The sequence below is a fragment of the Portunus trituberculatus genome, chromosome 14, assembly GCF_017591435.1.
Source record: "Portunus trituberculatus isolate SZX2019 chromosome 14, ASM1759143v1, whole genome shotgun sequence".
NCBI lineage: Eukaryota > Metazoa > Arthropoda > Malacostraca > Decapoda > Portunidae > Portunus > Portunus trituberculatus.
In genome coordinates this window covers 19739184-19753203 of record NC_059268.1, presented here as the reverse complement: position 1 = coordinate 19753203, position 14020 = coordinate 19739184, and the positions used below count along the sequence as shown (strand labels likewise).

At 42.6% G+C, this 14020-nt stretch overlaps 1 protein-coding gene across 4 annotated transcripts in view; it reads right to left on the bottom strand.

Moving 5' to 3' along the window:
* The window catches only part of LOC123503753 (BAI1-associated protein 3-like), a 119859-nt gene that overhangs the window by 14967 nt on the left and 90872 nt on the right, over nucleotides 1–14020 (bottom strand). For 3 of the 4 annotated variants that reach the window (XM_045253750.1, XM_045253752.1, XM_045253751.1), the window contains 9 exons: nucleotides 13692–13874; nucleotides 12140–12276; nucleotides 11771–11877; nucleotides 6207–6362; nucleotides 4780–4824; nucleotides 4378–4537; nucleotides 1966–2078; nucleotides 941–1031; nucleotides 67–288 (listed from right to left, as the gene is read on the bottom strand). In XM_045253750.1, coding sequence (XP_045109685.1) covers nucleotides 67–288; nucleotides 941–1031; nucleotides 1966–2078; nucleotides 4378–4537; nucleotides 4780–4824; nucleotides 6207–6362; nucleotides 11771–11877; nucleotides 12140–12276; nucleotides 13692–13874 — 1214 coding nt within the window. The remainder of the gene's footprint in view (nucleotides 1–66; nucleotides 289–940; nucleotides 1032–1965; nucleotides 2079–4377; nucleotides 4538–4779; nucleotides 4825–6206; nucleotides 6363–11770; nucleotides 11878–12139; nucleotides 12277–13691; nucleotides 13875–14020) is intronic. The other variant, XM_045253753.1, reaches the window with a different exon arrangement.

The window sequence follows — 14020 nt, the reverse complement described above, 5'->3', positions numbered from 1 at the left end:
CTGAGAGGTCGTGCCACTGCAATACACCACTACCCATGCATTCACGGCAATCAGCAAGGCTCTCACTTCCTCTTTGCCGAGTGTCTCGGTGTCCCATAAGTCGTGCAGGGCCAGGAGGTAGCGATGGAGTACGCGAGGGTCCACGGGCTTGGAGGTGTGGGTGCGGGACACGGCCATCCAGCGACACATGGCCTGCTGCAGCTGCGTCAAGTCCCCTTGGATGGCGTGCTGGTGAAGGATGGTTTGGGCGGCCGTGCTCAGCTCCCCGTCCCACGTGACTGTATTCTCCTGCAAAAGCCACACCACCACCACCACCACCACCTCATTATGCCAAATGCCAACGTGCGACTCAGACTTTTTTTTTTTTTTATGCAGGAGAGAGAGCCAGCGAAGGGCAACAAAATATGAAGAAAAAAAAATGGGGGACCCACTTGAGTGTAGGTTCTCTGGACGATCAGTAAAGGGTTAGCCAAAATTAGGGAGCAAATGTCTTGATACCTTAATGAACTACGAGTACAGGACAGTATCTTGATTTACCTTCAATCACTTTTCACTATGAAGGCAGTGAGCAAAAACACAAGTTCACAAATCTCCCACCAGCACATCCTATACATGTCACCGGTACCTTGTTTCCGTCACTGCCACCACTGTCACCACTCTCACCACCACAACTATCACCACTACCATCAACACCAGCATCTCCACCTCTCCTCTCAAGTAATTTAAGCGACACCGTGAGCTCCGGCAAAACCCATTTTACCAATTTCCTCTCCTGGTGACAAGTTCCTGATTAATTACCGTTTCCCATTGGCCTGGAAGTCAGGTGGGGGCGCTATTGACGGGCAAAGAAGGTCAGGTGAGACGTGGCGCCTTTGATTTGCTCCCGCGTAGCTTATTACTTTGAAGATATAAAAAGGAACAGGGGAAAAGGATGCCTTACCTTAAATTTATTAAGCTCGTGGAGGAGGAATATGGTGATAATTTGATCGTGTTCCCGCACCTCCGCCCATACCTCTTCTTCCGACCGACCTCTGCGGATAGAAATATTTAGACTGTACAGCACGTCGACATATTAGTGCTTACTTTGAGAGAGTGTGTTGTTGACCAAAGAAAGTCTTGCTCTTATGTTCCGTGTAGTGGAAAACATGAGAGCCCTGAAAGACTCCTCAGCTTGCTTTTGTGGTTGGTTAATCGAAGGTTGAGCGGCGAGTGCTTTCGAAAATAACACACGTGACTCTTTGCTTTTTCTGTCTGACCTACTTGCTTTGCCCACTATTGTGTAAATACTCCTTACTCCATTCTTTAAACAGATATGTAGGATTTTTGGTTTAGGTATTGAAATAACTCTAAATGATATGAAAACACGGCCGTAAATATACAGTGAATTTAAACTAAAAATCTTAGTGTAGTGCATTAATAAACAGTCAAACATAAATCGCTGTATATATTACTGAAATAATCTTAAAGCTGATTACATATGACAGAGCAGAGATAGACGAAGGAAATATATATTCTCATGCTCTCTTTCTCTCTTTCTTTTTTTTTAGATTAGTTTACATATTCACCTACTTATTTAATTGCTTTTACATGGCGAGCACATTTGCCAGTTCATGGAAATGTTACTTAGATTACAAAACTTGCCATCACAACCGTGCAGTGAGAAATACGAGTGTGAGTGAAACCTTTACTTTGAGGAGGATCAGCGTAGAGACCAACGAGAAAGGCAAGGTTGTTTTTACAGATTATAAAACAAGTCTATGCTATGTCCTACAATAAATCAAGTGAATAAGGTCAATGTAGTTTCTCTAATCAATTATCCTTGACCATGATTTATTTCTCTGGTATAAGATGGTTGTAAAAAGCTCTTTCCTTTTTTCCTGCTGCCTTTTCAGACCTTTCTATCTTATGCTGCAGACCTCCACTCCCTTCTCAAGCCTTCTAAACACGCTTTCCCTTCCCACTTACCGGTCTTCACGCGTCGACAGCCACATCTTCAGGTTAATCTGGCCCTGGATGTTGGACCTGTGCGAGCGTCCCTCCAGGGGATACCACTTGTCCACGCCGATGCTGGGGATGTCCTGGCTCAACGTCACCGTCACACGCAGACCAGGAAAAATAATAGTGTTTTGTCACTATATCTATCTATCTATCTATCAATCGAGAGAGAGAGAGAGAGAGAGAGAGAGAGAGAGAGAGAGAGAGAGAGAGAGAGAGAGAGAGAGAGAGAGAGAGAGAGAGAGAGAGAGAGAGAGAGAGAGAGAGAGAGAGAGAGAGAGAAGGGGAGGGGACTGAACTCATTGTATTGAGGTGCTGTGTTCTTTGTGGCACAGGGCGAGCCGAGCAGGTGGAAATGATGTGTGGGCAATATCTGCTTCTTGCAAAATATTGATATGACCACACAACTTTAACCATTACGCTATTGATACGCTCATATTTCACACACAGACACTACACGTTGTACAACATAGAAAACTGTCTGGATATAATGGTGAGGAACGTCTGGTGAATACTGAACGTTTATCAGCGAATACCAATGAACATGTGCAATATTGACATCCCTACACGAAAGTAATCTAGGACACTGAATCTCACTGAAGTAAATCTCAGTCAGCTGTGTTCAGGATGCTCTCGTCACCAGCGATGATTTTAATTCTATCTCCTACACAAGAGGAGCTCTGGCTAAGGACAACGAAAAGGCTAAACAAAAGAAAAGAAAAGAAGCGATTCATTGAGGGTGCCAGGGCTTAAAGGGGGAAGTTAATGAATCAAAAGATGCGTTCAAATGCATGGGAAGTGTCTTAAAATCTCTCTCTCTCTCTCTTGAAAAGGAGAAGTTGTCAATGTCCTAATACAAAACTGAGATCCTCCCAGTAATGTACACGTGATGCTTGGCACACATTGTTACCATGGCACCGTCAAGTAGTAAAAGATACGCTGCTGGCTGTTTTTTCCTTTGTTCTCCTTGTCTTTAACGTGAGTGATGGCGAGCGGGTTGATACGAAGAAACAGAGCGTAACAAGACAAAGCGGAATGAAAAAGTGAGGAGACAAGAAGTGGTGAATGGCGGACACAATAAGGAACGTGGGTACTTATCATGACTCTTAACATCGCTCTTGGTTACAGCGTTGCCGTATTGATTCTTAACTTTTGTCCAGCAAAAGTCATTCACATCACATCTATTTTCAAATCTACCAACAATATCCTCGTATCAGAACTGACGCCCATGAGGAAGAGGAAGCTGGCTGGTATTTCTAGACACCTACTAAGTGGATAAGGATGTGGACTGAAGACGTGGATGTGAATATTATACGAATTTTCAGTACATGATATAACTGACTGAGAAACAGACAGATAGAGATAGATTGACATCCTCAGAACATATGCAAAGAGTAGCATTACTTTTTTGCCTCTCATCATTCTCGTGCCTCTCCTCGTCCTCGTCCTCTCATTCCAAAAACATGGGAACAATACGTAGTCACTCAGGTCGAATGGAAGCCTCTTCACCGACTTTTCTATTAGCTTATCAGCGTTTTCAGTTATCTCTTTCCTGGTCAGAATAATGATTTGGTCTTCTGTACATCCATCCCCTTACTATCTACTCCAAGAAAAAACGTTTTACAACTCAATTACATATTTCTATCATCTTCCTTCCATGTGCTTCTTAGTACTGCTACACAATACAGTATGTCCATTACGTCCACTTGAAATGCTCCCTTGTACTCTTCATTCAGCGGCCTAAGGTACTCCAATGTCCTTTGTGGCCCTCACTCACCATTAGGTAATTTATTTTGAGAGGCCACGAGAAAGACCGCCTTGAAAGAAATAACATTAGCCATCATGTTTTGAGGATGACAATTTTGAATTATATCATGCTAATGTAATGTCCCGAACAGCGGTGGGGAGGAAAAAGAGTGGGCGAGATGAAAGTTTCCTACATAACAAGAGGAGCTTAGCTCTCCACTCTAGGATATTGCTGCAAGGCGAATGATGAGCGGATTATCATAATCGTGTTTCGCGGGGGTGATGTGAACCCCAGTTGTGATGTGGCCTGCTTAAGCAGCATGGGCCACGATGATGTGACACTGGCATGTTAGTGCATAGAGATGGACACCGTGACCCGTGTTGGTGAGGTGACCAATGGCAGTGCGAGTACTGTTTGTACATTTCATTGTGGTGTGACTCAGAGCAACAAGCAGTTCCAATCATTATGTATAACCAGCTTCTTGACATATAATAAAGAGGAATTTAATAAGCGACGCCACCGGATGTCTCTGCCAAGCCATGACCTAAATCATGTTGAAGGTTTTATAATGATTTTTTCTATCTATCTAACTTTTATCCAACTTTCTGAGATCCTTGTTAACAGTGTGGCCTTACCTGCAGTGGGACGTTGACACAACCGAGGAAGTCGTCCTGACCGCCCCCTTGCCGCGCTGACTGGGCGATTTGTTTGAAGAATCGTCCCAAACCTTTCACTCCTTTGACCTCGTTCAGCTTGCTCACCACCTCGAACACGCTGGACTCGTCGTCATGATCCCTGCGGCCAAGACAGATAAACGTGACGATGGTGATGAGCTTGAGGGAAAGGAATACCATGTGTAGCAGGGAAAGAACGAGGAAAGGTGAGGAGGAAGAGGAGGAGGAGGTGCTATTTATAGAATTGGAGGACAGACTAGAAGAAAGATTTGGAAAGTGAAAACATCTTAATAATCTCTCTCTCTCTCTCTCTCTCTCTCTCTCTCTCTCTCTCTCTCTCTCTCTCTCTCTCTCTGTCCTTACCATATATCCAGGTGGAGGATGTCCAAACTGATGTCGTCGATGTCACTGCGTGGAAAGATTACAAGAAGCGTCAGTGAAAATTGACTTATAGTACTAACATAAGGGGAGAAAAAATAACATAAGCGCACCAAGGAAGACAGTGAGAAGGCCACAGTATATCCCCCCTGCACTACCTTTACATGGACAATATTTCTTCGCCACCAGCGCTGTCTTCGTACCTTGAAGAACTGACGAGTATTGATTGTTGTCCCTCCGAGGAGAGCACATCGTCAACCATCAACATCTCGCATACTTTCTGGCGCACAAAGAATGAGACCCCGAGCCAATCTTCTGTGCCCGCCCACGTACCTCATTCTTTATACATTCTCCTCTAGAGTCTATCATGTCCGCTCCCTCCCTATCAGCTCCGCCTCTTCACCATTCGTTTGTTCCAGTTTTCACTGTGCACGTAGACTCCACCCGGCATATGACTCGCAACATGAATCTCTCGTTATTTTCAAGTTTTAAGTATATATATATATATATATATATATATATATATATATATATATATATATATATATATATATATATATATATATATATATATATATTTCCAATGTTAAGTCGAGAGGTGCACCCGTCAGTGTAAGAGTGCTGAGCAAATAGACTCTACCAGTAGTCGTGAACGCTTCCCGCCGATCGTTTAATGGTGCATGTCGTGTTGGATTGTGGGAGGGTCACTTCATAGCAATGGTTATTTACCGTAAGGGAAAATAGTATTAGATAGAATTCGATGAAGTTTAATTATACCGTCATAGGGTGGTCGTGCGTTTCAAGTTTCCCGAGCGAAAGACATTTGCTTGCAAGGTGCTCTGCTGGGTCGTCCAGCGCCGAACTTTCCACAACACTATTGAAGTCTGGAACACTTCAGACAGACGGTTTTCTTTACAAACTTTCCTTTCTCGCGATGTGTCAGTCGTGGTTCATTAAAGGCAGAGCCAGGATGTCGTTGTCCCTGGTGTCACTATACATTCTGTGCACCACTGTAAGCGAACCGTATGAAAAAAGAGCACTCGTGTGAAGACATAACATTACCTTGCGACACTGCCGCTCACTCATCCTGTCAAGCGTAAAAAAAGAACCCGTTATATGAAATAAGCCTCGCGCGGTGCAGCAAACACCTCCACTCCTGAACAGCTGGGCAAAGGAAGCAACCAACACGTTTCAGCTCATACTTTTCTGAGCCACCAACACTCCTTCATTCTCCCTCACCATTCCTCTCCCTCATTAACTCAATTTCCTTTCCTTTGCTTTCAGCCTTCATTTTCACCTCTCTCTCTCTCTCTCTCTCTCTCTCTCTCTCTCTCTCTCTCTCTCTCTCTCTCTCTCTCTCTCTCTCTCTCAGTGGTTGTTCTGTATGGTTGAGGAGAGAATCTGGTACTTACAGCCTGAACTTCTCATTCCAGCGCGGGTTGAGGGTGTGCGGCTTGACAGAAGTGGCACGGATGATCTTGGCGGGTATTGCATTACTGAGGGAGTCCCGGTGTTCCAGCTTCTCTCGTTTGGGTTCCGCCGGCCTCCGCTTAAAACTCAACCGGAAGCTGTAGGAGGAGGTGACACTGGCAATGGAGAAGTGGGCAGCAATGGAAGGGGACTAATGCAATCTCCACTCACTGCATCTACTGTACCTGTATCATGTAACAGCGTGGCACACGAAACACAGTGGTCAGTGCTAAGCCATCGTTACTCACTCACAGGTTTACTGAGCAATACTTTAATGCACTGAGGAATAATGATAATAATGGATATGTCGACAAAAGTAACAAGAAAGCTAACAATATCAATGGTGACGGTGGTGATGACGAATGATGATGATTATAAGTGATGATGATGATTATTATTATTATTCTAATCATAATAATAATAACGAAGATAAGAATAATAACAATGATGATGATGGTGATAATGATGATGATGATGATGATGATGATGATGATGATGATGATGATGATAACAATAACAACAATAATAATAATAATAATAATAATAATAATAATAATAATAATAATAATAATAATAATAATAATAATAATAATAATAATAATAATAATAATAATAATAATAAAAAATAATGATTAATATTATGATAGAAATGAAAAACGATAATAGTACCAATGACAATAATGATAATAACATCCACAATGCTAACAATAATGACAATAATGATAATAACAACAGAACACTACAATGTAATAAGCCTCTTCACTGAACTACAACTCTCAGGATAATGTAATACAACTTTTCAACACAAACAAGCAACAAGTAGGTAGTACAGTACATGGTGTATATATATACTGCATATATATATATATACATATAGTCTACTGTCAAATCGTACTGGCTACTTGCAGTACACACTGAGGCCAAGGAGAGCGTGTGGTGGCTTCTGAGTGACAGTGCTACGCTACGGGCACGAGCGGCGGCCCAGGCTGCAGGGGTGAATGGCTCAAACGTACAGTAAGCGGAGGAATGCCGTATTCAGGAACACTTTGCTGTCACCACGACTATTTTCAAAGGCCATAGACACGATTAGCCGAGTTCTCAGGAGTGTTTCTCTGGTTAATGATAAAGAAGTCGTATTTATCTGTCACTACGGCCGTAAAAATACTCATGAAAATTCGTGCCACTTCAACTAGAGACTTTTGAAGGTAGTGGAGGTGCGGTGCAGAATGTTTCAGAATACGGGATGAAGGAGTCGCGCGACCAGCCACTTTCTCGGTGCTCATCCAGCCACTAGTGTGTTAAAGAAAGCTGAATGAAGCAGCATTCAGCACACCACCCTGAGGTGCTCGGGTGACCTCGCGGTGCTGTCTCTGCTAAATGGGGGGGAAGGTGGCAGCTGTAAAGTACTGTAAAGACAGGCCAGTCATAAGGCAGCAGTGAATCCTTGGCGGATCCTAAAAGCCACGAAATCTCGCCTCGCAAACTTGTTCTGTATCGTTCAGAACCTATCGATGCAGCAACCTGGAGACCGTTTCCTTAATGCGATTTGTGAGTTGAAGCAGGAAGCAATAGAGTAAAATAAATGCGCATCAGTGTTTCCATAAGCAAGACAAACAGGTGTGGCCGCAGTGGTGACGCGGGTGGGGGTAGATTGTGGCGGAGGTTAGGGGTTAGTAGTGACGGTCACTGGTGGCCGTGTGGGTGACAGAAGCAATAGCAGTTGTGGCGATGTGGTGGTGGGAGGGATGCTTTTGGATCAGGCACAGCGGTTCTCGACTATCCACCTTCTGCTGCTACTGCTACAACGCTACCCTACCGCGTGGGGGCGGCCTGGCCAGGTCAGTCATTCACTCTACTGTCACTGAGAACCTCAAAAAAGATTATTTTAACTGCTACAAACAAAATAAATCTTTATCTTTCTACTGAGAGAGAGAGAGAGAGAGAGAGAGAGAGAGAGAGAGAGAGAGAGAGAGAGAGAGAGAGAGAGAGAGAGAGAGAGAGAGAGAGAGAGAGAGAGAGAGAGAGATATATATATATATATATATATATATATATATATATATATATATATATATATATATATATATATATATATATATATATATATATATATATATATATATATATATATATATATATATATATATATATATATATATATATATATATAACACTAGGATAGAAAGCAAGAGACGTGGGCAGCATATAATCTGTTGATCCATCACAGACTCTGGATCACGCTGCTGCCGCTCTTCACTGCCTTAAACTGATTTGATCCTTAAGAACTGACCTAGCCAGATCCGCCCTTCACGTGAGGGAGGACTGAACTGATCACTCTTGGTTGGTCAGCGTCTTACCTTGGTCTCTTCTTTAATTTTTCCCTGGGACTGTCCTGTTTAGCGTCGGGGGTCTTAAGACAGTCCAAATTCAACCTTGCCATGCTTGAGGGAGACACGCACACACAAACACCTTGAAGCTCGTGAAAAGTTGAGCAAAAGGAAGATTTTTCATGACGATGTGAAGAGAGAGAGAGAGAGAGAGAGAGAGAGAGAGAGAGAGAGAGAGAGAGAGAGAGAGAGAGTGCGGTAAGGGAATACTATGGGGATGATACACAGTCGAAGGGTGGGAAAGTGAATGGAATTGGTTTTCGACGAACACAGACAGTGAGCTTGGCACGAGTTGTTACACTGACAAAAAGGAAAGCTGTGTGAGCGAAAAAGATTCCCCGACACTAGAATACATTGAAGCAGTATTTCATATCGATGCAAGAGGAAAATAAAGCTAAGAAAAAAAAAGTCTCATGTTGAATTTAAAGTGTCAGTCATGAGTGGGAGCTGCACTCAAGCACACCTGCTATACAAGTCAAGCAAGAGTATGGAGAGCTTGAATGAGTAGTGTGTTGTAAGCTTTAGACTAGTAATAGGAAGAATCTCGCTTAATGGCTAAGATCAAAGAAACTGCGTGGTATTTTTTTTATGCAAGAGTGGATATCTGGCCAAGAGGAACAAACACGATTAAACAAAAATGTCCACTTAGATGCAAGTCGCGGAGCAAGTAAGTAAATATATATTTGAACAAACGTGCTGTGTCTTTGTGTGTAGGTAAAGCAATGGTGCCACGTTTCATGCCATGACTTGCTTTGTCCGCTCGTAATAAGCAAGATTTATGACATAACTGCGGTTCACTGTAAGTAGAATATCATCTTTCACTAAACCCAAAATAACAATGAGCATAACATTTGTCTTGTCCGTTCTACCGATACTGCAAAATTATCTCGTTTCACTTTTGATAGGAACGTCTGAAAAAAAAAATAAATAAATAAATAAAAGAAAAAAAACTTGGCATTTCATAACGTGTCACTTCAGAGATGACAGGCAAAATGGTATACCAAAATTTGCTGATGGAAGAGCAGCTATGTGTTGCAATGTTCCGAGGCTACGCTGAATAAACACACTGAGACTCGAGATGTGTTCCATGGATCGGCAATATCAGGAGTGAAAGGACTAGGTATTTATAGTAAGAGGAATAAAAGTGCAAGAGGTCCAAGTCACGAGGCTATGTGTGGGGCGGAAGCAAGATGAACGTCACAAAGGAACAAGGCAGGAGAGACGGGAGTTGCTGTGCCGAGAAACCCTCACACGCTCGTAACTTCATATGGATGTAAATCAGCTGAGATGTCATTAATGAAAAGCTGGTTAATATCTTTCGGGAAGTCATTACAGTCTGAAGTGCCTGTGATGTGGAAGCAAGAGAATGTAGACTCCATTTTTAAGAAAGGAGATAAATCGTTAATGTCGAACTATCGGCCAGTCAGCCAAACTTGAATAGTAGATAAAATAATGGACGACCACCGGAAATAATTCAGACGAACATATGTAGATTGACAAAGGAATCACAACAAAGCTTTTCAAGAAGGGAAATTTGTCTCATGAACCTGTGGAATTTAATAGTGTCAAAAATAAAGACTAGCACATTTCACACCACAAGGTCTTACAACGCTGGAGCGATAAATATACGAAGTCCTATACCAAAACATCTGAGCAGAAAAATACTATCGACTGACATTATACACGAATTGCATGGCATCAGAAACACGAAGAACCTCAGTGGCGCAATAGAACACATGCTATAAAATCCAGTTAAGAAGAGGATTAGAAGACAAGACATTGCATAAGCGCTTAGTGGCATGGCATTCCAACCGAGACAAATGTACCGCTTAGTTTTGGTTCCCTTTCCCTTCACGACCCCTTCGTATGTGTCCACAAGTCATGGTTACTGTAAAGGTCTGACACACAGCTTGACGTTAATTGCCTTTGTTGTCAGGACAGTGTGTGTTGCTGTCGTCTTGCCGTGGCTCATATTGTAGCTGTTGTTGTTGAGGCTGATGTTACAGATATTGTAGTTAGTCTTGTAGTTAAAGCTGTGATAGTTATTGTTTTTGCGTTACTATAATTGTTGTTGCTGTTGTTGCTGCTGTCGTCGTTGTTGTTGTTTTTGTTAGTAGTAGTAGTAGTAGTAGTAGTAGTAGCAGCAGTAGTAGCAGTGGGTGGTGGTGGTGGTGGTGGTGGTGGTGGTGGTGGTGGTGGTGGTGGTGGTGGTGGTGGTGGTGGTGGTGGTGGTGGTGGTGGGAGTAGTAGTTTCTTGTTATTGTTGCTGCTGTTATTAATGATGATGGTAGTGGTGGTGGTAAAGGTGGTGGTATGCTGTTATTGCAGTTATTGTTCTTCTTACTACTACTGCTGCTGCTGCTGCTGCTGTGTTGTTGCTTTTGTTCATAAATGTTTTAAGTATTACCATTCGTGTTAGTGTTGTTGTGTTAGTGGTAGTTCTTCCCTCGCGGAGTGGTACAGTTTGAAGACCAGCACCATCACGTCACAGCAGAAACGGCAAAAATTAAGTGAAATTATCTGAACCCTCACTGATGATAATAACTGCAATAAACCTTAATCTCTTCTGGGATTGCTGGAGATGCATCAAGCCTCAGTGAGGAGCGCCACGCACTGCCTTAGAGAATTTGTTTTTTATTCAAAGGTGAAGAATCGAGAAGGAGCAAGATATGCAACAGCCACGGACGGCAAGTAAAACAAGATTCTTTGACTAAATTTACTAGATTTATTTCTTTAAAGTTGCTAAATTTATTTCTTTACTGATAAAATAGATATTAGATCAACCAGTAAAGCTGACTTTCCTGTCTTGGAGAGCGAGCACCTCGTCTGCCGGGCGTCAGTGATTAGACAGGTTACTAATACCAATGTGATCTCAATGAAAATCTATCAAATAATACCTACCTCACAAATAATCTTTTTTTACGATCGCATCTTTTGACACTAGTCTGGTTAAATAACAGATGATGATTAGAAAACGAATTTCATTACTGGTCATTATCATTTTCAGATCAAATTACAATCGTTTCAGAGTCAAATTACTATCACAAATAAACAGCTTTCGTATATTTTTTGCAAGCATTATATGGAAACAATAACTTGAATGCAGACTGACAACTTACCTGTGATGCTTCCGGAGACTTTCCTTGGCAAAGGACTTAGGGCTTTCACAGCTGCTGCTCTTGTCCCCGTCACTGTCTGCTTCCACCTCCACCGAGCTCCGCGATCCCTGTGACAAAGAAACACTAACCACACTCTCCTGCGATAGATACATTGCCACACTGTTCGCACCACTCTGCAACATGTCAACACTGTCACTCTTATCGCACTCTTCTTTAAACAACAGCCAGTCTACTGCATTCCCAGATTTCCATAATAAAGAAAGTTTGTCACACTGAGCACGCTATACTGTCACTCTTAACTCACACACACACACGAATAATCATCACGTCTTTAGAACAACACAAAATAATTTAATGGAAGGAACTCACTCCACTAAAATGCCGATTTCTTGGAGAATCAGGTGGTGGCGAGCCCTGTGCCAGATTGTAAACGTCTCTTGGAGATCCCGGTAGTCCACTCTGAACGGCTGGCTGGATGCCCAACATACAATAAGGATCGCTGAACCCTGCAGGAACATGAGTACTTTCGTGAGCCAGTGCAACACGCTATTCCTATGTCATGGTCATCCACCGAACACTCAGCGGCCCTCCAGAGAACAAGAGAGGACTTCAAAACACGCACTTTCTTCACTTCAGGCGTTGTAACATAATGTAGCGCTGGTGATATCAATGACAAAACGTAAACAAAAACATATAACCGAATACAATAAAACGTCTGCAAACGAAGGGGCAGTCAGTCATTGGACCATTTAATTATGACAGAATTTCAGCGATGAAACGTGTAAAATAAGATAAATTAAGATATTACTTTGTAAAAATGAATGGTTGTTAGAATTCATGTTGATATTGAAGTCAAGTATTTTTTTTCTATTGAAGAAGGAAGTGACATACTTGCCTTACTGCCTGTCATGTTATTAGCATTATAAAGACTGAGAAGAAAAAGACACCAGTAATCTGTCACAAGCATGTTGCTGATAAGGAAGGTTTGCAATGCATTACAACTTGTTTAATGTTCAACTGATAAAAAGTGTGAATTTTTTTTTAATTATATAAACCCAGGAATTAGTTACATAAATGAAAGCAGAAGAAATTAAATGAAAGCTCCACAGTGTTAGAAAGTGAAACCAAAGTTGAAAACTGCTGTGTTCTTGTTTTCAACTTCTTTAATTTTAGGGTTGTGAGAGGCCGATAGCACGGAAGGAAACTTCGATAAAATGTCGTTCCAAAACAACTAAACGATATATATATATAAAAAAAAAAGGCAAATGGAAAGGCCCACTTAGTATTCATTGCCGGAGATGTTTAGACACTCGCCTCTTGAAACTGTTCAGGTCGAAGGGACGTAAAACGGAAAGAAGTGGTGTCCCAAAGTTTGCCAATACGGCCAGAACCAAGCGAGGGAAGGTACTGGCTAACTCAAATCAGTGAGGCAGGCACAGTATGGCTGAGAATAAGTCTTGTGGAGCGAGGTTGTCTGTGGGGGGTGAAATGCCATGCATTTAGTAGGTTCAGAGGAGCTGTAACCATAGAAATAAAAAATAGAATATAGAAGAAAATGCAACACTGGAGTGCGGGATATTGGAGGGAAGTTGATGAGGCAAAATGCTTGTCTCAACTTTGCTTTTGACCGAACTTATCAACTTTTGGAACATTACCTCTCCGGATGTCATGAGAGGTTACAGCTCGTGCAAAGTACTAAACTAAGAGATGCACTACGTCGAGGCGTCACACTGCCCAGAGATGGAAAAAAGACTGAGGGGTCTCAGTGCCATTATGTGCACACAGTGTACTAATGGTGTCACGCAAACCCCCAGTGCATTCAAACAGGCCGGGGTGCATCATACTGCCATCGCGTGCACGGAGGTCGGCACGGGGCAGTCACTGAGCCTCCAGATCACGGTGTTCGGACGCTGTAAGTCACCTATGGCGGCTGTGCCCGTTATGATGCGTGCCGAGGACGACAACTTGGCGGGGTCCGGGGACGTAGCGCTGCTATCACCGTCCACGCTACCCTGGCGGCTGCTTCCTCTTGATCCTGCAGCCACGGCATGACCCACTTGCACTTCAGGAATAATACCCATCATGCAGAAAGGATCGCTGTACCCTGCAGGGCATACCAAGACCGTACCAAAGGATGAAGTGCTTAACTCCTTCAATACTGGGACGCATTTTTACCATTAGTTTTGGGTATAATTACACGATTTTACTGACATTGGAAGTTTATGAAGGTCAGAAGATTAATAGCCAGAA